The sequence below is a fragment of the Mesocricetus auratus genome, unplaced genomic scaffold (genome assembly GCF_017639785.1).
Source record: "Mesocricetus auratus isolate SY011 unplaced genomic scaffold, BCM_Maur_2.0 Super-Scaffold_100007, whole genome shotgun sequence".
NCBI lineage: Eukaryota > Metazoa > Chordata > Mammalia > Rodentia > Cricetidae > Mesocricetus > Mesocricetus auratus.
The window spans coordinates 30,518,375-30,544,106 of NW_024429191.1; the positions used below are offsets into that span (position 1 = coordinate 30,518,375).

A 25,732-nucleotide genomic window follows, 5' to 3' on the forward strand; every position below is an offset into this window, starting at 1 on the left:
GTGGGCAGGGGAGGGGGTCCCAGGAGGACCCAAGGTCACCTGGGGTTGGGTGGAAAGGTGTGTGGAGAGCTGCCTAGCGATATATCTTAAACCACAAATAGGAAGCAGAGAGAGCAAACTCAAAATGGCACTAGTCTTTTGAAACCTCAAAGCCTCTCACAGTGACATACTTCTTCCAGAAAAGCCACACTTTACCCCCTGAGCCCCATCTCCTTGTCCCTATAATCTTTCTAGTCTAAATATTATTTTAAAGCCCAAAGTCCTTTTTGAGACTCAAGATAATTTCTTCACTATAACCACCTGAAAAAAATTAAAAAGCAAATTGTGTACTTCCAACATTCAATGGCACAGAATATACATTACTATACAAAGGGGAAATGAGACCATAGTAAGGAAACATTGTATCAAAGCAAAAACCAAAACCCAGAAGAGCAAACTCCGAATCCTGTATCTCCGTGTCTGATGTCAAAGCGCTTAGATGGCTCCACCCCTTCAACTTTATCATTATTATTATTATTTATCCCCTGAGCCATATAAAAATAATTGGTATTTTCTTATAATGGACAGTGATGGGGCCTTCAGGGATTCTACCCAACTTCTGCAAGAAAATTTCTTTATGCTAACCCTTGATTGTCTTACACATTTGAAAAAGAATCTGAAAGAATAGCAAAGATGACAGACAGTTCAGGAATTTAAAGGAAGGTACTCTCAGGAGCCATACTGTTGTTGGATTCAGTTACTTCCCTACAATTTTTTTTTGAGGCACAATCTCACTATGGAGCTCTGGCTATACTAGAACTCGCTATGTAGACCAGACCAGCATCAAACTCAGACACCTGCTTCTGCCTCCAGAGTGCTGGGATTAAACACATGTGCCATCATTTGCAGAATACTTCCCTATAATCTGTTGGCCATAAACTATAAAGGCTATTACCACTTGTCTTAGGGATTTTATTGCCGTGAAGAGACACCATGACCGTGGCAACTTTTTAAAGGAAAACATTTAGCTGGGGTGGCTTGTTTATAGTTCAGAGGCTCAGTCCATTATCATCATGACAGGGAGCATGGCCACATGCAGGCAGACGTGGTGCTGGAGCTTGTTTCATACCTGCAGTAGGTGTGGGTGTTCATGCTGGTACCTCATGGATGATTTTAGCCTTTCTCAGCCTCTCTGACTGAGACACACTCACTGAGCAAAGGGTTCTTCTATTTCAAAGAATTCACACCTGTAGCAAGTCAATTATGATACCAAAGTCTTTGATCTAAGCCCTCCAGAGGGGCAATGTCAAATACAATTCTCAGTTAAGAATACCATAGTGTTCTGGGTTTTCCTTCAACTAAGTTTGCAGAGGCTTTGATCCCCTAGGAAAACTCTCAGATAAGACTTCAAACAGAAGGTACAGGAGACAGGAGGTAACAATCACAAAAAGAACATTAAAAGCCAGGTGCTAACACTCCAGAGTCAAGCTGGCTGCAGAAATGGGGGGAGGGGCTCATACTACAGAACACGAGAGTGCTACATCTTGCAGGCAACAGGAAGACGACTCAGACACTGGGTGGTATCCTGAGTGTAGGAAGCCTCAACGCTGGTTCCTACAGTGACACACTTCCTCCAACAAGGCCGTATCCACTCCAAACAAAGTCACACTTTCTAATAGTGCCACTCACCATGAGATTATGGGGGTCACTTACATCCAAACTACCACACCACGGTTGTTGGTTACATGCCAAAACTAGATGGTAAGTCCCCATTGCTGAGTACACTGTACACTTTGGTTGCAGGACATGGAGAAAATCAGACTGAGACTAAGTGGAAAGTTCCCTCCTTGCTGGATGGCTTTCATAAAGATGTTATGCAAGGTTCTCAGAAGCAATTGTCATGGATAGTCCTGCTTGGCTAGGGATCATGCTTACTGCACTACCAACACACCAGGCAAAAGTTGCCTACTCATGAAATAGTGGCATTGTTGTCATTGGTGTGCCCAACTACTTTCTGTTTGGATTAAGGCCCGCCCCCTAGAAGGTCATTCAGTTCTAGTACTATAAACCAAGACAAAAGTCCATGGCTAAGGAGGTCATAGGTTCCATTGGGGAAGCAACAGTTATTGTTTTCTTAACTGAATGGGATGTGCCTGTTAATTAACCTGTGTTTATGCCCATAAATTATTACTGTTGTCAGTTTCAGTCCTGGAGTGAAGTGTTTTGCAATGGGTGGTATACTGCTGAGATTCATAACCTATTCAAGTTCCAAGTGATGGATGTGACGTTGTGGCCCAATGCTCAGTCATAGATGGAGGAAAATAATCAGACCTCTGGCTCCTGTCACCTCCTTCAAAACTTGGGGAGCTTTGTAGAAGAGGAGACAGAAAGACTTCAAGAGCATACGTGAAGGCTGGAATGCTGTGTCCCTCCTTCAGAGGGAGGAGGCAGTTCCATAAGAGCCAGAACGTTTCACAAGATTCAGGAGGTTAAGGAATCATACAAGGCCAAGGAAGCTAATGAAATGTAAGGAGCCTAGAGTTGAGGGGTTCACAAGCGCGGCCCCCAAGGTTAGGTAAGCAGTGGACAGCTACTGGGGAGAGGTGAGGATGTGCAGGAGCTCCAGGGTGCTGCCTTCATGAGGCGTCATCACCCGCCCTAGGCCGGACTTTTGGTGATGCATTTGCTTTTGAGTCATCCACACTCAGAGTAACCCTAACTTACGCTGCTGTAAGAACCCTCCGGAGACTTGGATGGAACTATTTCTCCCGTCTGTCACCAGTGCCCTGTACTGAGTGAGTAGACATTGGCTACACTTCTCCAGGAAAAGCCACACAATGGAGAATTTGAGATGATAGGAACTGGGCTGTCCTATCCCAAGCCTACAGATACCACTGCAAGGTCTGTTAGGGAAACCAGGCCTATCTGATTCCTTCCTCAAGAATCTTTGTACATGTTGTCTGTTCCCAAGGCTGACTCATCTGTCGCTATCATATTTTCATGGCTCCATCCCTCATCTCCCAGCCCACAGTGACTTCCCGAGTTGCTCCTTCTACAGTCATTGTTTCCTTCATAGCAATGATAATTTCGTCATGATGTTTTACGTATTAATCACATCTTGTTAAATGTAGACTTTTAAAAACTGTAGGTTTATATTCTCCACTTGGCCTGCGAAGCCCTTTAGTGTTCCCCAGTGCAGTGCTGCATAATGACCACCAGAGGACAGTGCTGTCCTACTCTTTTTTGTACGCGAGGGTCTCCTATTCCTAAATTCTTCCCTAGCTGCTTGCTCCTGGATCAGAAAAGAGAACCCTTGAGTGTTAGCTTCAAACACTCTGGCTAGTCAGGTTAGGAAACTGAATGCCTTCTTCACCCCGGCGATCCCTGTGCCAGCCTCAGGCTCGTGAGATTGTTGTCTCCACATTCCTGTCACTCGCTGACTTGCTCTGACTCCCTCACGGGCTCAGGCTCATCTAGCTTTCATACACAGCCCAGGTCTATCTGCCTACGGATGTTGTGGTTAACGAGAGACTGGGCCATCCCACATCGATCACCAGCCAAGACCATCTCTCACAGATGTGGCCACAGACGAGTCTGATCTGGGCAACTCAACTGAGACTCACTTGGATGGCTCTAGGCTGTGTCAAGTTGACAGCTGAAGCTAATAACTAGGATCCTGTCATCTAGTTCTGCTGACAGCCTCTTAAATCCTGCTGAGCCCCTTCCCCACCTCTGCTAGAGCTCTCTGATGGCCTGCTAGATCCCCAAGGGACTGGTGTGAAGCCTGTCATTGGACAATATAAGACCATCTGCCCTATTTTGGTTTCTTGTCGCTGTAATGAAAACACGGACCAGAACAAACATTTGGTTCAGACGCTCATGAAGTTCTGGCTTGAGTTGGGTACTGACATGGGACAGAGGGATTTGGTACAGTTCAAGACTGTCATAGGTGATTCTGGAGATGAAGTATAGAAAACAGCTCTTCCTCTCGTCCTCTGGGACCCGAGGCAGCACCTTCACATCCCTGTCTTGATTAGCCCTGGTCCAAAGTGAGGGTGACTGAGAGTCGTCAGTCTGGGCTCACTTATCCAGCGGGTAAGTGGCATTGTCTCTGACTTGCCTCTGTAACATGGAGGAGCCGTGTGAGGAACCAAAAAAGCAAGGAAGGAAACGGGAAGCAGGAGCAGTGCTGCAGGTAGAAGCCACAGGAGAGGGGCTCAGAGCAGCCACACCTCCTCCTGGGAGAGGGGCTCAGAGCAGCCACACCTCCTCCTGGGAGAGGGGCTCAGAGCAGCCACACCTCCTCCTGGGAGACTGAGAGAAGGGGAATTGAGGAGACACGTTTCCAATCTGCCCTCCTCACTGTTAGACAAGAGCAAGAGTTCTGCCGACCCGGTTCTGTCATTTTCCATGAAGTCAAGCATTCCTCTACAATAAGATAGTCCTGTATTCTCTTCTGTCTTCCACACTTAGGCTCTGTGAATCCTTTCTGTATTTTGTGGAGGACACAGGATAAAGTGATGGGCGCACAGGTTGGTTAGTGTCATGGAGGACATTTTCTTGTTGGAGGGACCCTCAGCACTGTTAGACACCGGGACTCTCAGGTGTCTCCTTCCAGACCTGTGCGATCACTTTTATCAGCAGCATCAGCACCCTTTTCCCAAAGCCCACGAGCGCACATCCTGGAGGTCTCCATATCCCTGTCCAGCAAGAGAACTCTGCTTTCTTCTGGAAATTAGCCTTGTGGTGTCTGCAGTCCTTGAGAAAAGTTGAAAGTGTGGACAAGCCGTGGTCCTCCTCTGTCTTCAGACAGCGCCTCTCATCCAGGCCGCCCAACTGTAAGGACTCAGGCATTATGCTGGCCTGCCCCTGTCACCTGGCAGAATGCACTCAGGCAGGACCCTGGTCAGCCCAGGGTTCCCTGGAGGTGCAAAGGACCCCTTTAAGAGAAAGACCCCGCCCACTTTCACAGTCCTTTCTGCCCTCTCATCTCTTTCTGCTCTCTTCTCTTTCCACTCTCTCTTTCCTGCTCTCCTCTCCTTCCTGCTGTTCTCCTAGGGCAGACCGGACTTTTCCTGTCTCCCTCTTCTCTCCTGTCCTCTCTCTGTCTCTGTGTCTCTTTACCTCTTTTCTCTTCCCTTCCCCCTTCCATCTCTGTTCCTGGTTGGTCAATACCTACCCCTCCCTTTGTTCCCTTTCCCAATAAACTCACTGGGGGTTTGTTGAGTTTGGTGTTTCATTGCTCATACAACAGCTGCATCAAAGCAACAACACCAACCCTTACAGCTCTCTTCTGGGAAAAATCCCCTTGCATTATCTTGTCTGGGTACAGCCTCAGCTGTTATTTTTACTCATTTCATTTATGATTCTCAAAATAAACTATTCCTGGGGGGGGTCACAAACTTGGGAAATTCCAAGCAAGTGATGGTCTAGCAGACCTAGCGTGGCATTAGAACCATTGGCGAGTCTCAGAAGGAGGGCCACACCCTCCTCAGGACCCAGGGCTGCAAAGTGAAGCCTCAGGAACCATCAGTGTCTGAAGCTACTGCTATGCTCAGGGCTCTCTCCCCCGAGAGAGCTGTTAACTGATTCCTCTGAAAGCCTGAAGAACAGCTGCATAGCCCAATTCGGGTTTTTGGCTTTCAAGTTTTTTTTTTTCCCGGGGATGTCCCAAGTAAGCCAGATTGTAGCATCCCTGGTCCATTTTCTTCATCTGCCGTGCGCTAAGTGTAGTTCTAAAATAGGCTATTAGAATGATTCAGGGAAGGGTGCTCAAGTCCCCACAGTCAGCACAAAGGGTGTGATAAGGTCAGAAGCTGTCAGGGACCGAGGGCTGCTGGACACTGAGGTATTACCAGGCCATCGATCCCGAGGGAGAAGGAAAATGGGCACATCTCACTTTGTGGGTGATGTTAAGCGACTCAGAGTTTAGGAACAACTTTACTGATAGCAAGATGTGAGCTAAGTCTTTACTGAAGAGAAAGAAGTTTATAAAAGCTTTCCCATCACGGTCTCACTAAGGCCGTGCCCACCTTCCCACACTAAAACTGGTCTGCCCACGCAGAGGATGCAGCCTTACTCCGCGGCTGGCAAATTGCAGGCGTTCACCAGTGCCGTGTCGTCTGCACACTCACCACACACTGGTGTCTATGTCGTCTTTCTTGTTGTGCCCTTCCTGATATAAACGTGTTTAATGCTTTCTGGATGTAGTGGGTAGCATGCAGATAAGAATTTAACTGGCTATTCTTGAATTTCTTTTACAATAAACCAATTTTTATAATCTTAAAAAAATGGAATGTGTGGCTAAACCGTAATCTGTACTAGCATTTGCAAGACTTTTGTCAAAGAAAACTAGAGTTGGATGGTAAAAAGGGAGAGAAATAGATTTAATTTCAGGTAATTTTTTCATTAGAAGTAAAGAGATACTGACCGAACTGAGCTCACTGCATAGAAGGGATGGAATTTATAACAGAAGAGCAAAGTGAAGATCAGGGGACAGAAAATGACTAAGGGGGAAACAGGAGGGGGAAGAGGGGATTCTGGCTAAAGGGATGGAACATTGCTCTTGCTGGGAGCATCAACCTCACTCGGAGGAGTCGAGGATTAGTAGGAGAATCAGCTATGAAGAATGAGGATTGTGGCTCAATCACCTTAGCAGGATTTTTGCCCAAACTGGACAGTTACAGATATCTTTAAATCATTGTTGGATGACTCCAATCTCAGACTCACTCTCAACTCATTTTGTGGGTCACTTTATTGTATGCAAGGAAATCCTCTGATCTCCTTGTCTTCCCCTGCTCTGTTCTAGGGGTGACCAAGGTCTTGCAAAACTTCATAAAATAAAGTCTTAAAAATAATCTAAAGAATTTTTAAATTTTTGAGCAAAGCTAGGTACATTAAACTAATATAACATGTGTCCCTTTGTTCACTTATTGAGATTAACGTGAACTTTCTCTTCATTTTTCCTGATGGATGCTGGGGCACTAGGCATTGATTGAAGCACACCCTCTCTGACCACTGGGCTTGCCTGCCGACTTCAAGATGCCCTTGTGTTTCTAGGCACCCTTTAGGTTCCACACTGGATCATATCTACTGTTCATTCATTCAACACATCCTACAATTAGTTCCTGTAATCAAAGCAGGGAGTTTATTTGGAAAAATAGTTCTTTAGAGGTTCATATTTATTTATGTATGTGTGTGCATGCTACTGGAGGAGTCCAGAAGAGGTTCCCTACAGCTAGAATTGTAGGCTGTTGTAATTTGCAGAACTGGGGAGCTGGGAACCCAGACCCTCTGCAAGAGTAGCAAGTGTTCTTAACCCAGAACATCTGCCAATCTCTAGGCTGTTTTCATAATTCTTTTTAACTGCTATTTTAAATATTTTAGTGACATAAAATGTTTTATTTTGACATTTTCATACATAGATATGATTGCACTTGGTGCTTATTGGCCCCTCCCCAGTCACTCCTCCTTCCTGTCTCATCCCAGTTCCTTTCTTCTCTCCCAGTGGAAACCCCACTGAGATGCAGCCATCTCACCCCACATTTCTCTTCCCTGAGATTCTGACTCTGAGTCCTGGCCTCTTTATTGAGAGGCTATGGCAGCGTCCATCTCAGTGCTCATTACAAGTCTGTTTAAATTGCTTAGACTCTCCTGATTTGATTTTGGAAGGTCATGTATGCCTAGGGATTTACCCATCTCTTTTACATTTTCCGGATTTATGGAATGGGTTTTCAAATATTCCCTGGTAATTCAATGGATTTTACTAGTATGCATTGTAATATCTCTAATCTCATTAATTTGGATCTTGTTTCCTTTTCTTTTGGTTAGTTTGTCCAAGGGCTTTGTGGTTTGCTTTTTTGTTTGTTTGTTTTTGTGTTTGTGTTTTGAGCCCTGGCTGTCCTGGAACTCACTCTGAAGACCAGGCTGGCCTCAAACTCACAGACAACCACTTATTTCTGTCTCCCAGTGCTGGAATTAAAGGCGTGGGCCACCACTGTTCATCTAGGTTTATGGTCTTTTAAATTATTTTTCAAATGACCAATTGTTACAATGATTTTTGTAGTGTTCTTTTACTAGTCACATAATTGATTTCTACCCTGATCTCCATTATTTCCTTCATCTACTATTTTTGGTTTGACTTACTCCTTTTTTTTTTTCAAATAACCTTGAGATACATCATGCTACTTATTTGAACATATAGGAAAATTGGTGCCAGTTTTATTCTAGGACTTTGGTTTTGTTGTTGAAACTGAAGCTACCATAAACTACACTTTTAGTAAATGAGTCAAGGAGCATGTATTACAATTTTATATTACATCATCTCCCTTCCTCTGCTGCCTTACAATTTTAGTTGCACATAGCCCTCGGCACAGTGATCCTACCATGGAACAGTCATCGCATGGACATAAAAGTCCCTGCACAACAGGAAATGCAGGGAAAATTGTCTGATGCACAAACATGACTCAAGACTTGTCTGGGTGATTTGACTTTGATTGCATGGAATTTCTGAAGCCTTTAGCTTTTGGGTTACTTTACAACTCTGTGAGTGTAGTGATGCAAAAAATAACTCATATCAACATGGAAACAGCAACTCTGGAATTTCAATGGACTACTCTCCCCAGTTTACAAAGGCCATTGCTGCTTCAAGTTATATAGCCGTGTCACCCTCCTAATCCATAAGTGTGTCTTTCCTTTGACTGACCCAGAATTTACTTCAACGCCTTAATCATGGCCACCATAATCTTTGAGTTCAAGAAAATCTCTGTTTATTTTCTATCTGAGAGAGTCATCATTTTACTTATCAAAAATTATTCCTGAGCGATAAACCACAGTGGCACTTGTGCTGCTCAAATAATAAAACAAAACACCAAACTAATTCCACTTCTGTGTGCTTCAGATGGCTAGTGGTCACATGCTAACACAATCAACCCTGTTGTTGTCTGTGAACTATTAATCTTGAGAAGGTAGTAAGGAATTGGTATCTATGGTATCTCATTTATAGAAAGGAAAAGACTTCTGTGTGCATACTCATAGTTTTGGTGGTCATAAATAAACTGTGGATACAGTTACTTATGATGATTGTCATTGTTAATGGGCAAGATCATCAAGCTAGGCAACTATTATAAATTATTTCCATATTCAAAACATTTTAGGACTATTTCACAGACAGATACCCCACACAGAACAGAGCACCTCTGTGTGCACACCTGGATCTCCTTCTTGGTATTGGGGGTCTTAATATTTCCCTTTATGTGTATGTACTATAACATATGATGTCATGATCATTTTAAACTTTAAAATAAAAGTTGCATATTTAAAGCTACATAATGATATGAGATATTGAAGATTTTTTGAAAAGAAAAAACTTCTTAGGAGATGTTATAATTTAGATGCACACACATATATAAAATATCTAAAAATCTCCAATTGAGTTATGAAGAGCATATATATATGTAATTTATAAAATATCTTTAATCTGTGTCTTTCTTAAAAAGTAAAAGAACTTTCTTGGCTAGATGTGGAGGTGCACATTTGTAACCCCAGCCCTCAGGAGACTGAGACTTGAGGACTGAGAATTCCAGGCCTGCCTGGGATGCATATCAAGTTCAAGGTCAGCCTGTGACACATAATGAGACTGTAGCTCATTCAAGTAAGTCTAAACCAAACAAGAACTTGGCTGAGAGACACAGAAGTCTGAAAGAAATGACACCACGCACCTTGTGTTTGGTTCAGAGACCTTTAAAATTCACCCAATATTCTCACATTTCAGTTGTTGAACACTCCAGTTCTGTCGCTCGAACAGAGAGAAAGGATTTGGGGGCTACAGCTGCCCCTATACACACTAGAACTTGGTGCATGAAAACATATGGCCTTACACAGCCATAGGGCAAAGTTACACCATCAAAGAAATGATACAGGAATAACCTGCTATTGGATGGAGGGGGAGAATACACAGGACTATTATTTTACTGCACATAGTAAATTGAATTTCCGAGGATTCAAAGCTCATGTTTTTGTCTGAAAGATGGAGAAAACGCTGGAGAAGTCAGAGAAAGCAACAAGTTCATTAGTTGGGTTCTTCTGTAAAGCCCAGAACACAGAAAATGAGCCAAAGGACTGGTTCTACAAAATGGGCACAGTGCTAGATATTTAAAACGAAAGCTAAGTCATTTCCCACAATAGGTGCCTAGGGAACTGGAGTTTAACCTTCTAAAGAAACCCTCATTGAAAAGGCAGAAAACAAGTAACAAACAGTCAAAAGCAGTTTCCATACATACAAGCAGCATCGATAGCATTCTCAAGAACCAGAGAAAGATGGCTACATCACCCCACAGATGCATCAATAACTCACACTACAGAGAAAGAAAAAAATTAAACTTTCAATAATCAGAAAAATGTTATCTCTCACTAGAAATAAAGGAAAATTTAATGATGAGTAAAAGTGGTATAGCTCTCAATTGTCAAAACTTGTAAAGAAACAAAACCAGAAAACCACCACGGATGCACTGAAGCTAGTATTTTTGATGGGCTCAGGACTGGTGGGGTCACCCTCAGCATCTGTGTGGGATTGGTTCTAGGCACTTCCTCAGAGACCTAGCTACAATAATGCTCAAGTATTTGCATAGTCTATGCACATCCCCTCAATTCTGTCACATCCTTCAGGCCAAGGGTCTCAAGAGTCCCTTTATGACAATGAATGTCTCCCAATACATTTGTAGATACATCATCTCACCAATACCAAAAGTTTGGACACCCCTGTATCACTTCTGTATTCTTTTTAAAACCCAATACCATGTAATACTACATAAATTGTTGCTAGACCGAATAACGACAATAAAAGTCTATACATACTCAGAACACATGTAACTATCTGGGAATATTTTTGGATTTGTTTTTGAGATAAGGTCTCACTATGTGTCTCAGCCTGGCATGGAACTTACTGTATAGTTTTCAGACGACCCTTCAAATGGAGACCCTCCCAAATACTGAAATTATAAGCATGACCCATCATATCTGGCTGACAATAGTTTTGGTTTGTAACTGGTTGAACTGTCAGCTGCAGAACTTGTACATCTAAAATCTAACTTAAAAATCTTTCCTGAAGTTTGTCTGGCATAATGAGATAATTATCTAGATGTATCCTACAGACATTTCTGTTATATAAGAAAATATGCCAGCATCAGGATTAACTGGGGAGGCCTGTTTTCTAAAGGTTCTTCCATGATCCCACCAATAAGTGAGTTACAAATAAAACAAGCTTAAGCCACACAAAGCAGAAGTGGTACCGCCAGCTAGGCTACATCGTGTTTCTCTGGGGAGGGGCTTCCACCAAGGCACTTCTGAAAAAGCCTATCTTGGGAAATGACCTCTGATGAGTCTTGGCTGGTTTGTCTGTGGACAAGCTGACCTCAGGCCAAACAGTTTCTTTGTCACAAGCAAAGTATGTTTAAACCTGCAGCTGATTTTAAAGTTAGGTTAAGACAGATGCTGCAGACGCCTGCAGACCAAGCTAGTAGCATCCGATGTGCTCTGCATCTGGCACTCCTTGATGCTCAGATTAGCATAGATGTTTTGGAGATGAGAAAGAATAAGGGAGGAAAACTAAAGGGAGGATGATAAGTCACACATACAAAAATGGGGTCACAAGCCACGTGTGTGTCTGCTGAGATGGAAAAGAAGCCGGAGGTGACTCCAGAGTGACAGAAGTAAATTCAGCCTTGGTTCAGGTTCTCCCAACAGCATCCACTGGCCCAGTCACACCACCCTCCTATCACCTCTGTTGGAGCCTTTTTGCTTATATCTCCTACCAGTTAACCTCCTCATACTCTCTCAACTCCTCACCCTGCTGACAGTTCATCAAGACCCACCCTTTCCTATTTCCAACCTTGAAGTGCCCCTCACCACGTTTCTAACTTCACCCTTAAGATGAAAAGAGAGCCTCCATTTGTGTGTGTGTGTGTGTGTGTTTCATGAGAGTTACGGATAGAGGGTGACCTTGTCACCACTTAATTCCAGGACTTCGGTGTCTCAAGACTGAGGGGAAACATGGGTGGAGGTGGGGGACAGGGAAGATGACCAGCGGGGTTTGGGTGCAGGGTGGGGTACCAATCCTCAGGCTGGGGAGGAAGAGTGAACGAGGCACCCGTGGAGGGCTGGGAGGGCAGAGCGTGGTTGTAGGGGTGAGGGAAGCAGGGTACAGGTGGAGGTGGTGTTGTATAGGAGTAGGGGTAAGCAGGGGACTCTGGCAAGAAGCTAGAGAAGGTGGCAGGAGATAGGTGGGCTAGCGGCTGGAGCAGTGACCGTTCTTGCTTCCTTTGCTTAGCTCGGCGGTTCTGGAACCAGACCTGAGGAGAGGGAAGAGAAGCCACATTAGTGGCCCTGTCCTGAATGGGTGGCACTGTCTCATACCTCCAAGGACAGGAAGTCAGCACCTGCCCTGTCACTTGGGAAACACAGCTCTTCCAGAGCCTTGTCTGAGTCAGGGCTGCTGCCGAAGCAGAACCCTCATGCTTGCTCCCAACCTGCGTCTAACTCTCCCAGCTTTGACGACTTTGAGTGGAAAATGGCAGCTTCCAAAACGAGGAAGATAAGTCTGACAGCATGGCAGTTTTCTTCCCAGATAGTAGGAAAGCATCCTTAGACTGAGGCTGGGAGATGCAGCCTGGGGACGTATTTTTATTGTACATGGGGTTGGGTTTAAGAAAGGGTTTGTAGTTCGGGCTGTCTAATCCTATGCTGGAGACACCAGGAAGGAATATGTGGCTAGTGGAAATGTAAGAGTGGTCAGAGGCAACATTGCACACGTGTGAATAGTTAGGGCTGCCTCTTTGTTGGAGTTCTTGTGGATATGAAAGACTGGGGAGCGGGTCTTGACTTTTTGTTTGTGTGGTGTTGAGGATCAGACTGCAGGCTTTGTGTATGCTGGACAAGCGCTCTACTCCTGCACTATACGTCTCCAGCCCCGACTCCAACATCCATCAGCATCCACCTACATGAGCTTAGAGCTGGGGTCAGGTGGAGTTGATTGGCGGATGAAGTCTATAGTCTGTTGAATATTTTAGTTAGGGTTAGAAGCCCCGTGATTATGTCCAGACACTTCCCAAGCACCCAGGAAATGTTTGTTTCTTCCCCAGGAGCTTAGGGCACCATCACCTGGATTCTGGCTTCACTGAGACCAGTGTCTTGGGCAAGCCCCTCTCGAGCCCAGATGTCAGGATACTGGTTCCTCCCAAAGGCTGACTCCAGCTGTTCCAGCTGTGCTGGGTTGAAGGTTGTGCGGTGGCGGCGCCGGGAGTGGGGACGACCCCTCTGTGGGCAAAGCTTAGGTCTCCCCAGACTGGTGCCAGAGAGTCTCCTAAAAGTCTCAGGGCTCGCGTCTGTGGAGGGAGGGAAAGGGAGGGAGACCCACTTACTAATGGAACCACCAGCCATTCTTGGACCAATGATGCCAGTCCTTATGTTCTGCTTAGTTCCTGGGATGTTGCTTTCTTTGTAGGAGGCCCCGTTTCCACAAGAACTCCTTGACTTTTCAAAAGCATTGTTTCTGCCTCCAGCCTCTACCACTGTTCTGGTTACATGCCCCCGGTACGAGCTTCACCTCCGGTCCCACATATGACCCACAGGACACACCTTGAGGGTCTTCTCTTTGCTGTCTACTAAGGACTTCTTAGCTTGCCACTCAGTTTGCATCTCCCACGCACCTCCTTCATACAGCCCTCCTCCTTCTCCTCACCCACCCTGCTCAGGAGGCTGAAGTGTCCCCTGCCCCCCTTGCCCCCCTTATATGCAAACAACACGTTCTCCCCTCCGGGTTGTACTTGTTGATGAGTCTCTTACCCTGCCCTGGCCCTGCCACCAGCCTGCAGGAACCTGAGCTCGTGGGAAAGGCTTGCCTCTCATCCCCAAAGGCTCCCTAAGCCCTCGTATTAATTAGTCTAAGAGCCACCGGGCAAGAGAGAAGAGGGAGGGAAGAGGAGACACCTGGGAAGATAGCTGCTGAGGGAAGGCGCGGTCTGAAGTAGAAAGACCCCTCCCAGGGGGAAACCAAGGGTGTGGCTCCCACTCTGCATCCAGCGCCCTCAAACAGTGCCCTCCCTGGAGGAAAACTCCAATCCCTTTCTTCAGCTCCCTCTGTCCAAGAAGAAAGCACCTTGGGCAAGAAAAAGGCTCCAACTTTGCCTTTGCCCTAGGTGCCGGTTCGGTAGCTCCCTCAGGCAGGGCCTCATGTCCCAACCTGTAAAGCAAAGGACTTCTACTGTCTCACTTCCTAAGGTCCCCAAAGCCTTGACAAGCTCCAATTCTGCAAGCCATTGCCCCAAAGTCGGCCAGGTTTTGGGACCCACGACTGCTGCTCCTTCAGGGACCCAAGCCAACCCTGGGGGTTCACTCACCTACTGTGGAGATCAGGGTCCCAGAGGTCCCGTGTGGTTCAGGCAGGGATCGCCCGCAGGTGTGGCCCTTCCTCTGCTTTTCCTGCTGGTTCCTTCTTTGAACATCCATGACTAGTCGCCCAAACCAAAGATGGGCTAGCCTGCTGTCCTCAGTCTCTGACTCCCTATAGTCTTTCTCTGTATCTGTCTGTCTTGTCTTCTGACCTCTCTTCTCCCTGTTTCTTTCTACCTTCTAGCCTTTTCTGAGTCGCTCCCTTACCGTGTGTGTGTGTGTGTGTGTGTGTGTGTGTGTGTGTGTGTGTGTGTAGATACCTGTCCACTCACTGTTTTCCCCTTTTTCTAATCCCCCATCCTTCCTCTGGATTGACCTCTCCTCCTCTCTCTTGACTTTGCCCGGTTTCCTGCCTGTCTCTACTTCCCTCTCCCTGACCCTGTTCTGTTTTCTCTTACCCCTCCACTTTCTCACGCTACCTGTCTTTCTTCCTTCGTTTTGGAGAAGCAACCTCCTCCTGGCCCCACGGGCCTGTCCAATCATTTCTTGGTCACCAGAGCCCCTTGGCTTGGGGGAGGATCACAAGCCGGATGAGGGAAGGTGCTCTGTCAGAGGGTCCAGGGGCTGAGGCCAAGAGCTCATATTCCCAGGGGACCAAGTTCTTTTGTCCTGTTAAATCCCCCTTCTAGGAGCAGGCAGGGGACAGAGGAGAAGACATTCCCACGAAGACACCCCTCCTCAGAACCCCCTGTGTGTGGGGGGGATGGAGAGAAGGACAGCAGGGCCTGACTTCTCAGCATGTGAGCGATACTAAAAAGACCTGTTTCCAGGAAACTAAGGGTGAAAATCATAAGCGTGTGTTGGTCCTTTGGATGCCTTGATATCCTAGGACGTTAGGACACTCCAGGACACGCTGAGGCCTGAGGACCTTCAAGCACTACAAGGAGACCCCCATCCTCACTCTCCATGAGTCCTGGCATTGGACCCCACACCTGCTGGCCCCTCCCTGACCCAAGCTCACCCCTGGATTCCCTCAGCCATGAATGAGTGGCTTCACTCACTGCTAAGTCTCCACACATCAGAGTTCTCAATTACTCTCTGGTTTCCCCATTCAACTTTCACCTCCTCACTCACTCAGAGCCCTCAGGGTATGGTTACCCATCAAGGTGACCTAGACCTTGAGGGAACCGTGATCCTCCATAGTATCTCAGTTTTATGTGCGTCCTGCCCAACCCAGACCTCAGGTCTTACCTTGAAATAAATGCAGGTTCCCAGACACTGCTGTTATGATTCTTCAAGGAAACCCTGACACTGTGACTCTGAGAGGTCAGGACTATACCCCACGTACTGTCTCTTGAGGTGATCTTGACTGTGAAAGTCCATTTTGGTACCCTTAACATATCCTCATCTTTTAAGGGCAAGCTGACATCTTAGGGACAGACCTTAGGGTCCTCTAGGACACACTGAAACTGGGGAACTTCTTGCTATCCAGGACTTTCCATCAGTACTATATGGTTCCCTCCCCCTTCATAAATTTCTGGCTTCCCAGGGCACCTAACTGATGACACATGAGTTCCTACAAAACTCACTGCCATTATAGGACACTCTGATTCCCAAGGTCAGACTAACTCCTCAAACAACCCTTAAAACTGTCATGACTACTCAAGACAGGATGATCATCAAGGTCCTTTTTGAAGACTAACTAACTTGTTATTATTTATGTGAACACACATGCGCAGAGCCATGCTATATGCATGGAAGTCAGAGGACAATTTGTGGGGGTTCTCTTCTTCCAACATATGCATCTGAGGAATCGAATGCAGATCTTCAGGCTCAGCAACAGGTGCCCTAACCCACTGAGCCACCTCACAGGCCCAGTCCTCAGGGTCTCCACACTCACAATACCATCTAAAGAGCAGCAGCCGCACACAGGAGCTTGTTAGGGCCAACATCTTGGGCCTCATCTTTCTATTGCATCAGAACCTGTGACCTAACAAGACCCACAGCAGAGCTGAGTGGACTCTCTGCTCCTTTGTAGAGCACTTCGTCCCATTGATCTCCATTTCCTGGTTGAATCCTCCTATAGGTGCTTCCTCATCCAGCTCAATCAGTGGAAGGAACTTTGTGAATTTGGGTGATGGCTGGTCTCAGGGTTGAGAATACAAATCTCTCCTTGTTTCTCGAATACTTTGTAGAGAGGGAGGCTAAATTTCCATTGCCATTAAAAATGTTTTAATTACTTTAAAAATGATAAGGCCTTAGGAAGACTAATTAGAAAGGAATCTAACATATATCATAAATCTAAATGACTTTAAAAAATCACAGCTGGGTGGGGTGGCCCATGCCTTTAATCCCAGCACTCGGGAGGCAGAGGCAAGTGGATCCCTGTGAGTTTGAGACCAGCCTGGTCTATAAGAGCTAGTTCTAGGACAACCTCCAAAGCCACAGAGAAAAACCCTGTCTCGAAAAACCAAAAAAAAAAAATCACAGATGCCATCTCCAAGTAAAAGATATGCTTTACAGGTGCTGGAGAGATGGCTCAGCAGTTAAGAACACTGGCTGCTCTTGCAAAGGACCCAGGTTTGATTCCCCCAGACCCACATGGCCATGCACAATCACCTCTAATTCCAGTTCCAGGGGATCTGATGCCTTCTTCTAACCCCTATGGGTACTAGAGATACATGTGGTGCACAGACATAAGTGCAGGCAAAACACTCTTAATATAAAAATTAAAATAAAACAAATCTCAAAAATATGTTTTGCAATTTTTAAAAGGTGTTTACACGGGAATTCCTAATTTAGCCTTTCGTGTTTCCTTGGAAAACCCACAGTGAAATGCAAAAGTCTCGTTCATTTTTTCTCTAGAAGCTTCTGGTTTTCTATGTCAGGGATAGATTAACTGTTACAGAGGTTAAAACACAGAGCTGACTTTATATTTTTAGTCCTTACTCTCTTAGTATAAATTAGTAAAAGAACCTTAATCCTGAAGGCTTAGGGACCATTCGGAAGAAAGTCAAAGTACGGAGCAAAGCTGCTGTGACGTTCTGTGACATTCAATTCCATCAGCTTTCTAACGGGCACGGCAGGCAGGGGATACGGGACTGAGAGGAGAATGAAGGTAAGAAAGACCCAATGTGGAAAAACCTCTTGAGGCAGCTTCGGTTACATAACAGGACATCTAAAAAAGGGAGGGTGGGGAGAAGAAAAGAAAGAAAGAAAGAAGGCAGCCAGGCAGGCAGGAAGGAATGACAGACATAGCTGTCTTAACACACCTCTCTGAACGCAGCATCTGGGGTGTTTAGAGCAGATTTTCCTGTGTTTGACCTTACCCACAATTTGCAGACAATAGGACACCCCCTGCCCTCCTGCTTCTTTCCCCTTTGGCCACCATTTCCATGTTAGGAAACAGCCCGTTGTAAAGAACACACTGTGCACACAGGCCACAGTGACAAAGACTGCACAAGGCACTGAGTGAGCATCTCTTGATGCAGTCCCTGTCCCACTCCTACGTTCTGCAGTTGTCTCGAGAGTGCCTTTGTCTATACTGCAGTGCTGTCTCCACGCCCTTTAATATGGTACAAATTGGTGAGGCATTGTCTAAGAGCACAGCGACTTTGCGCTGGTGTTAGAATTTAATTCTCAAAATTCCAGGGCATACCCCTTTCCCCATATTAGTATATCTTGTAACCTATCTCCTGGAAGTATTGCTTGCAACATTCTCTGCCTTAGCCAATCAGCCCTTAAAACCTCTCCTCCCCTTCCCTGTCCCTTTTGCTCTTATCAGAAAACCTATCCCTTCCCTATGCTACCATCCAAATATTATGACTAACCCCATGATTGCATCTACAGCCCTTCATTCAAATCTGTCTGCCAATAAAGGTTTGTTAATTATCCAGTATGCCTCATCATCTTGCTTTCTACCAGTTTTCCTCTTCCTTCTAAATGTAGACCTGAGTATCACATTTAACTAACTGATTTTTCTCACTTTGCTTAATATGAAGGAGAAGTCTCTGAACAGGATTCTTTACATGGTGACATCAGCAGTACCAACGGCTCTGGAGCCCACAAGGACATTTTGATGCTGTGTTACAAGGTTGGGGCTACATAAACCATTAGGCTGGTCCTTCAAAGCCTAGAAGTGCCAAATGCTGGGAAGAGTTAAGAGGGACCTAAACCAATCTGAGTTGCATAATGAATAGCATTGCCTTCAGGTAAAAGAACTGATGATATCCATATGAGAAACTGCTGAGTGTTCTTGATTTAGGACTGAGTGTTCTTGCTTTGGGTCTTTCCTTCTGTTAATTGAAGCTATTTCTAACCTGTTGTCTTTAATACAGATGACCTGAGAAGATGCATATAAACAGGGCTGTGACTGGCACGTGGCTTGCCTATAAATGATAGATAATGAAGATTTGGAGGAAAGCCATGGAATAATTAAAAAGCAGTCTTAGGCGTTCTAAGTTGGTTAAGTTCCCCATGATTGGGGAATATTGTCCAACCCCATTAAACCTCTCTCTCCACCTCTAGGGCCACTGCTTGAATTCTTTATCTACTAATAATATAATTACTAATAATATAATTTATCAGTGGATTAATAAATAGTAAATGGGATAAATGTATGCATTATATTAAAGATGATATGTGGATTAAGCTCCATAAAACCAAATATAAATAAATATAGAGAATGATCAGCTATGTATCTCAGCAAAATGAATTCCATAGGCTCTGATTGGTGGTGATTTGTCACCAGAGGAACTGTATAAGGTGGGGGCAAGCATCAAAAATAAAGCATAGCATAATGAGAGGACTGATAAAGGGTAGGAGTCAAGAAAATAAGGGTTATGGAACCAGGATAAAGACTCCTGGGGCTGATACCAGGCCAGGAGATCTTTGTGTAGGGCTTTAAGGGTTTTTACATTTTGTTCTACTAAATTGAACTCATTGACAAAAAACATTATTCTCCCAAGACTCTGGCAAGAGAGTTCATCTATCTTTGATGTGACTAGGCTCTCAGTTGTAGATGTCATGGCTTGATCAAGCTTGTCTCAAAAGTCCCCTGCCAGGTGATGCTGCAGCTCCTCTGCACCCAGAGAAAGGGTGAGCCCAAGTCCCATTGGCAAGGGATGAAAATCTCTCTCTGTGGGTGGGTGCAGAGGAGGAGAGCGGCTTCCTCTTCCTCAAACAGGTATATTTGGGGTGTAATCATCACTGGTATGCAAAAAATGGACAAAGAAGAGTTAACACATGGTTGGGCCTTCCCTTGCACCAAAGAAGAAGGGGAGGGGCAATGCAGGTTGGCCTGGAAAGAGAGATATTAGTGAGACATTGATAATGAGTAGGTTTGTCTCAACTGGAAATACAAACTGGATAGTTGAATAGCCTGTCAAATAGGGAAATTCTGACAGGCAAGAAATTTTTTGTGGTCCCAGGGTGAAGGAGAGTAGTATTGACTGTTTCAGCTGTCAGTAGAGGTCTATTGCAGGATGCACAAAAGAAGCAGTTAGAGGTATTAGGATGGGTGGTGAAAGGGAGAAAGTCAGCAAATATTGAACATATTGGTTCCACGTGATTGTGATTTTGATCTGTTGATGAACCTGTTTTTCATAAGAGAATATTGTGATGTGTTAGAATGGGTCAGGGTACAAGGACAAGCTGTCCGGAAACATGAAGATCAGCCACAGGTGTTTGAGTTAGGGGTGAAGTATAGTTTTCTCTGAACTCTTACACACCAGTGCTCATTCCAGGGATCAGGTGTTGTGAAGGGGCAGGCTTTCCTTGAGGAAAACATGGCTTATATTACAGGACTCTTCCGTAGTACAATGCTGTCTTCTGCATCCCCCATAGGTTTCCACCTCAGCCAGGTGTTCTTGTTTGAATCTGTATTGTCTGTAAGGGAAGCACAGAAGGGGGGCATTTGAACATTTAATGGAATTGGGGTAGAGGAAGAAGGAGACAGTGTTCTTGCATCCTTCAATTGGGCAGTCCCTAGAGCCTATAACGATGTTTGACCTTGGTAAGTTTCCCTAACAAAGACCTGCCAATGAAGAATATTAGGAGGGCTGAGTGTAGCATGAGCATTAGCACATAAAACGGCAAAAACCAGCCATAAGAATAATGGAAAGGGCAGCTGCACCCGGGCTGTATTAATAAAGGCGTGTGTGTCTACTCAGGGATCTGGCTGTGTGTCCTTGGGACACCTGCTTTGCTCCCTCTTTGTCTTCTCCATGCCATCTTTTTGATTGGAGGGGTCATGTTGGACATTTTGTGCTGGTACCCAGATAGTGCAAGGTTGGTCCTGTGGGAAGACACAAGTAAATCCCCTTCCAGTTGTTAGAGGGGGGCCTGGCCACTTCAGACCCATCTAGTGGATTCTTCCATCAGACCAAAGGGGGTGGTATGTGTGGTAGATGGGTCCAGTGATGGACAATGGGGGGTTTGTCCTGGGAAGCATAAACATTCAGCACACTGAGTGTGAATAGTGCTATGTTTGGTGGTAGGGAGCTCTGTGTGTGTTTGACTGTTGAGTGTTTGGTGTGTTCTTTCAATGATGGATTGGTCCTGAGGATTGTGGGGGATGCCAGTATGGTAGGCTATCTTCCAAGTCTTAATTTTTTTTAAATTGGTGCCTCTTAAAGGCCACTCCATTATCTGTTTTGATCTGGAGGGGACCCCCCCATGACAGTAAAAGTGGAGAGCATGTGATTAATTAGTATTTTGAGTCTTCACCAGTCTGCTTTGACTCAGGTGAAATGAGAATAAGTGCAAATAGTTAAATATTCACATTTTTATTTAGCGAATGATTGAATAAGGGTGACATCAATCTGCCAGAGGGCATTGGCTCTAAGGCCTCTGGGATTGGTGTCCAATTGTTATATAGTAGGAGTGTGGATTAGGAAGCCACAAGAGGAGCAAGTTTGAGAATACATTTAAATTTCATGGGAATTTGAGTTGTAGTCCTCTTAAGTTGATATGAATCAGTCCCTGTTGTGGCAATTTTATCCACTAAAGTATTGCCACCAGAAAGTGGCCCAGAAAGAGATGACTGATATGGGTGATAAAAATGGAACATACATTTGTTTGGCATATATTTGAAATTTTTATTAATACTGGGGAGAGAAGGTTACTGTCAAGTTTGACATAAGAGCAGGCTAGCCAAGGGAGCAGATTAATTGCATAGATGCTGTCTTGAGGTATATACCTTTACACTGTATCAATATATGTCACTATGATTGGTTTAATAAAGAAGCTGACTGGCCTTTAGCTAGGCAAGATAAAGTTAGGAGGGAAACAGACTAAGAATTCTGGGAAGAAGGGTGGAGTCAGAGAGTCATGAGCAGATGCAGACAGAAGCAAGCTGGGCATGCCACACTGAGAAAAGGTACCACACCACATGGAAAAGCATTGATAAGAAATATGGGCTAATTTAAAATGTAAGAGTTAGCTAGTAGCAAACCTGAGCTATTGGCTGAGCATTTATAATTAATATAAGCTTCAGTGTGTTTATTTGGGAGCTGCTGATGGGACAGAAACTTCTGCCAGCACTGTCTGAATACAGATTAAATGGTTCTTTGATGTATGTTCGAACCAGGAAGATAGCAGACAGTTCCTTGAGTTGGAGGCATTTATGTGGGAGGAAGAAAAGATAGAACTCAGTGTCGTTGACTCCTCTGATATATTGCTATGTAGTGCATTGCTGGTCCTGTCTGTGAGAGCCATGGGCATGTAGGATAGAGGGCCAAGACAGTAAGTGGGGAAGGAGCCATCTAAAGAATGGTACGGTTGCCAGAAATTTATCCCTGGGGTAGTGGTTATTTATTTGTCCTGGAAAGCTGATAAGAGTGTTAGCAAAAAAGGTGTGGTTTCCTAGGAGGCACTGGATGTCTGGGAGGGGGAATAATCATATCAGGTTCCTTACTATGATTTGTAAAGTGCCTTCCCTTTCTGTTCTTGTGTTGGATAAAGCATGGACCTCAGTTAATAGTAGAGGAGCTCCCCCTACTTGTATATGGAGTCATTCTGCGATCCCTTGAGGGTGGTATAGGGCTCCAAGTACAGTGGTGAGGAATTAAATACAAGGACTTGGATTGGCTGTTGTGGGTCATAACAAGACAGGGAAGCATTTTTGATATAATCCTTAATAGAACAAAGGGCTTCTTTAGTTGCTGGTGTCAGGGAGCCAGGGAAAGAGGGATTTTGTCACCTTTAGGTAGATAAAATAGAGGCTGCAATCGATTGGTTGGTATGGGGAGCTTAGGCCTCAGTCAGTTAATATTGTCTAGGAAGCTCTGAAGACTATTTAAAGTTAGTGGGCTGGAGAAGTCAATAACAGGTTTAGCTGACCAGAGTGAGGTCGGGGTGATTTCTGTTCCTGGGAATGCAATGGGGGGAGGGGACAGGACATGGTAGATCTTATCCTCTGCTGTCTTAAATCCTCTTTCTTCCAGGGCTTTTGTGGCTTGTTACTTAAAGTTCTCTAAGGTTGGTTTCTGATCCTATCTTTTGTCCTGCCACATTAATAGGTCATCCATGTAGTGATATATATGAAGACCTGATTTAAAAGGGGTTTTAATGTGTGGGCTACAGCTTCCTAACAAAGTGTTGGGGACTTGGCCATTCCTTGGGGAAGTACAGTCCACTAATATCTATCAGCTGGTCCTGTGCTGTTGATTTTAGGTATTGAAAAGGGGAAACACTTGAAATCTTGTTGGTGGAGTGGTTTTGAAAAGAAGCAATCTTTATTGTCTAAAACTAGTATTGGGGTATTTACTGGCATGGCAGAGGAAAAAAGGGAGGCTGCATTGAGGCAAACCCCCAAATTTTCATGGTCTTATTAACTGCTCTCAGACCCTGGAGGCACCTGCTCTTCTTTTTAATTACAAAAACCAGGATGCTCCAGGGGCTTCTAGAGGGACAAATGTGTCCCATGTCCAATTGATGTTCAACTAGTTGTTGCAAAATAGTTCATTTCTTCCTGTTTAAAGGCCACTGTTCCATTCAGACAATATCTTCTGTGATCCACTCTAGGCAGGGAGTGAGGTATTCAACAGTGGCCCTTAGTATTGGGGGTTCTTTTGATCTCAATATTTCTGGTAATCCTTTATTTGGAGGCATTCTCTTTCTTTCCCAGTAACAAGGACCACATTAAAATCTTCTAGGACACCTACCTCTTCCTAGTAAGTTGGTGACCATGTCAGCAACTAGGGGTCTGATGGTCTTATGAAGTCCTTCTGAGTCCTCCCATCTGTAAAACTCTTGGGTAATGAATTCTTGAGAGAGACTTCCAACTCCCATTTGTTGGGGTTCAGGTAGGCAGACCCAATGTGGAGGACCTTGGCTTCTCTCAGGATAGTTTTGTCTGCCCCTTTGTCTATCAAACATTTAAAATTGTTATTGTCATTTTCAATTGAAAGTTTGGGGTGAGATATTAGTGGCCCAGTGGACTCCTGGGCCTTTCTCTCTTAATGGCAGGGCTGAGGGCTGCCTTCTCCACTTAAAGGCAGTAGGGGAGTGCCTTCTTTGTCAGGTAGGGCTTTGCAGCCCCCCTCCAATGAAAGCCTTTTCTTCAACAGGGGAAGGCAGAGAGTTTTAGGGGGTTCAGAGGCAGTTGAGTTGTTCCTTGGGCATTCTTTTCCAATGCCCTATCTTTCCACAGTTAAACCATCTTGAATTAGGCCATGTTGCTGCTGCAAAGGCTTGAGCAAGAGAGTGGGCCTGATATGAGGCTGTCCCAATGTCATGAGTAGCCAAGACCCATTTATGGTAATGTTCATATTTTAGATCGTGCCAAGCCTGTCTGTGTTCTGGGGTCTTTCCTTCTCAGACAAGATGGTTTAGGAGTGTTGCTTTGGCTGTGGGGTCTGTTATTTTTCTGTCTAGACTGGCTTGTACTCTCACTGTGCAATCTGGGAGAATTTCGATTGTTTTTTTGTTTTTAAAAGGTCATTGAAGAGGCCTCCCCAGGTCCTGTGGATGGGGGAGTCAGTCAAGCAATCCCAGGCTCAGAGAACACATAGGTGATCATTCAAAGCAGCCAGTGGGGAGTGGGGCCTGTTGTATTCCTGTGGAAAAGTTTCCCTGGCTAAACAATTGGTTATAATTCCTGTTTATTAACTGAGTACAGGGCAAGGGGGGCGTGTCCTTGTTGTCCTATTTGTTGATTTGGAATTCATTTTTTCTAGCCTGTATTTGACTTTCATCTCTAAACAGGGCTTCCCATTGTACAAACAGAGGGCTAGGAAGAGTGTATTGACATATGTTTTTCCAGTCTTGGGAAGTTAAAAGGGTACTGTTGAAATTCTGTATTGACTTGGTTCAATCAGTGTAAATTCCATCCTTGAAGACAGTTTAGCATAGCACTTTTTTTTTCTTTTTGTGAGACAGGGATTTCTTTTCCCAGTCAGGGTTTCTTTGTTAAGATAGGGTTTCTTTTTGTAACAGTCCTGGATGTCCTGGAACTCACTTTGTAGACCAGCCTAGCATCCATTGAACTCACCGAGATCTGCCTGCCTCTGCCTCCCAAATGCTGGGATTAAAGGCATGTGGGGGCCCACATTACCAGGAAACTGTCTTGGTACACTTAGATTAACAGGGAAGGTCCCTAGGGTGGAGACTCTGGATCCTGGGCCATTGTGGCTGAGGCAACTGGGGACAATTGTTCCCATTATCTCGGATATTGCAGAGCTGCTTGAAGGCCATGGGGGAAGGTGCCATAGATGGTGGTGTTGGCACGGGGTGGGAGAGGGGGAGCTTACCTGGATGTAGTATGGGGCCTTTTGATATGGTGCCTTGATATTCCAGCCTTTGCTCTCTGTAATCAACAAGGGTTCCAGTTTTTTGTCCCCTGGAGCCAATGTGGACTCGTAAGGGGGAAGGAGGGCGTAGAGAGCGGTGGGATGTCTTGGGTTGAGAAGTAACTTTCACCTAATTTTATCTGTAGCTTTCTTCAGGGCAGCTAAGTCAGCCACAGGACAAACCTCAGGTTCCTGCTCCCCATTTGGGTTTGTTGGGTCTGTTGGTTTTTCTCCCTGTAGCCCTTTTTCTAGTGGGTTATCTTGAGGGTTTTCCTCACTTGAGTCTGTACCTTGGTCTCCCTGTGATTTTTTTTCTCTAATGGGTCATCCTTAGTTTTGGGGTTCCTAAGCATTGCCTAACGGTAGCAATTATAGGACAAGGGATAGTCTTCTGGGGTTTCTTTTTATAAGCCAAATATGCTACTTGGGTTCAAACATCAGGGTCAGAGATATCTGCCAACAGGACCCAGGGTGCAAATTGAATCACTTCATTCTAGAACTCTAGGCCTTCTTTGTGGGAGATCTTAAGTCCTTTTGATTTAAGTAAGGCTCTAAGGGAACGGTTTTGAGGTCTCTCT

The 25,732-nt window shown here is 45.0% G+C and overlaps 2 protein-coding genes across 2 annotated transcripts in view; one reads left to right on the top strand and one right to left on the bottom strand.

The window, feature by feature from the left end:
* LOC101833751 (zinc finger protein 354A) overlaps positions 1–25,732 on the top strand; it is a 142,995-nt gene that overhangs the window by 11,950 nt on the left and 105,313 nt on the right. The window lies entirely within an intron of this gene.
* Prop1 (PROP paired-like homeobox 1) lies at positions 11,988–14,481 on the bottom strand. The gene is made up of 3 exons (XM_005071843.2): positions 14,373–14,481; positions 13,135–13,358; positions 11,988–12,326 (listed from the first exon to the last, which is right to left on the bottom strand). The coding sequence occupies exons 1-3, from the start codon at positions 14,479–14,481 to the stop codon at positions 11,988–11,990; spliced, it is 672 nt and encodes a 223-aa protein (XP_005071900.1).

Bases quoted from the DNA above. Each gene is read 5' to 3' on its own strand.
- Prop1 (XM_005071843.2), bottom strand. From the start codon at position 14,481: ATGGATGTTCAAAGAAGGAACCAGCAGGAAAAGCAGAGGAAGGGCCAC. The intron at 13,359-14,372 runs GTGAGTGAACCC...CTCCCTCCACAG, and splicing joins GACCCTGATCTCCACAGTAG to ACGCGAGCCCTGAGACTTTT. The intron at 12,327-13,134 runs GTGATGGTGCCC...CCCTCTCCTCAG, and splicing joins TCAGTGAAGCCAGAATCCAG to GTCTGGTTCCAGAACCGCCG.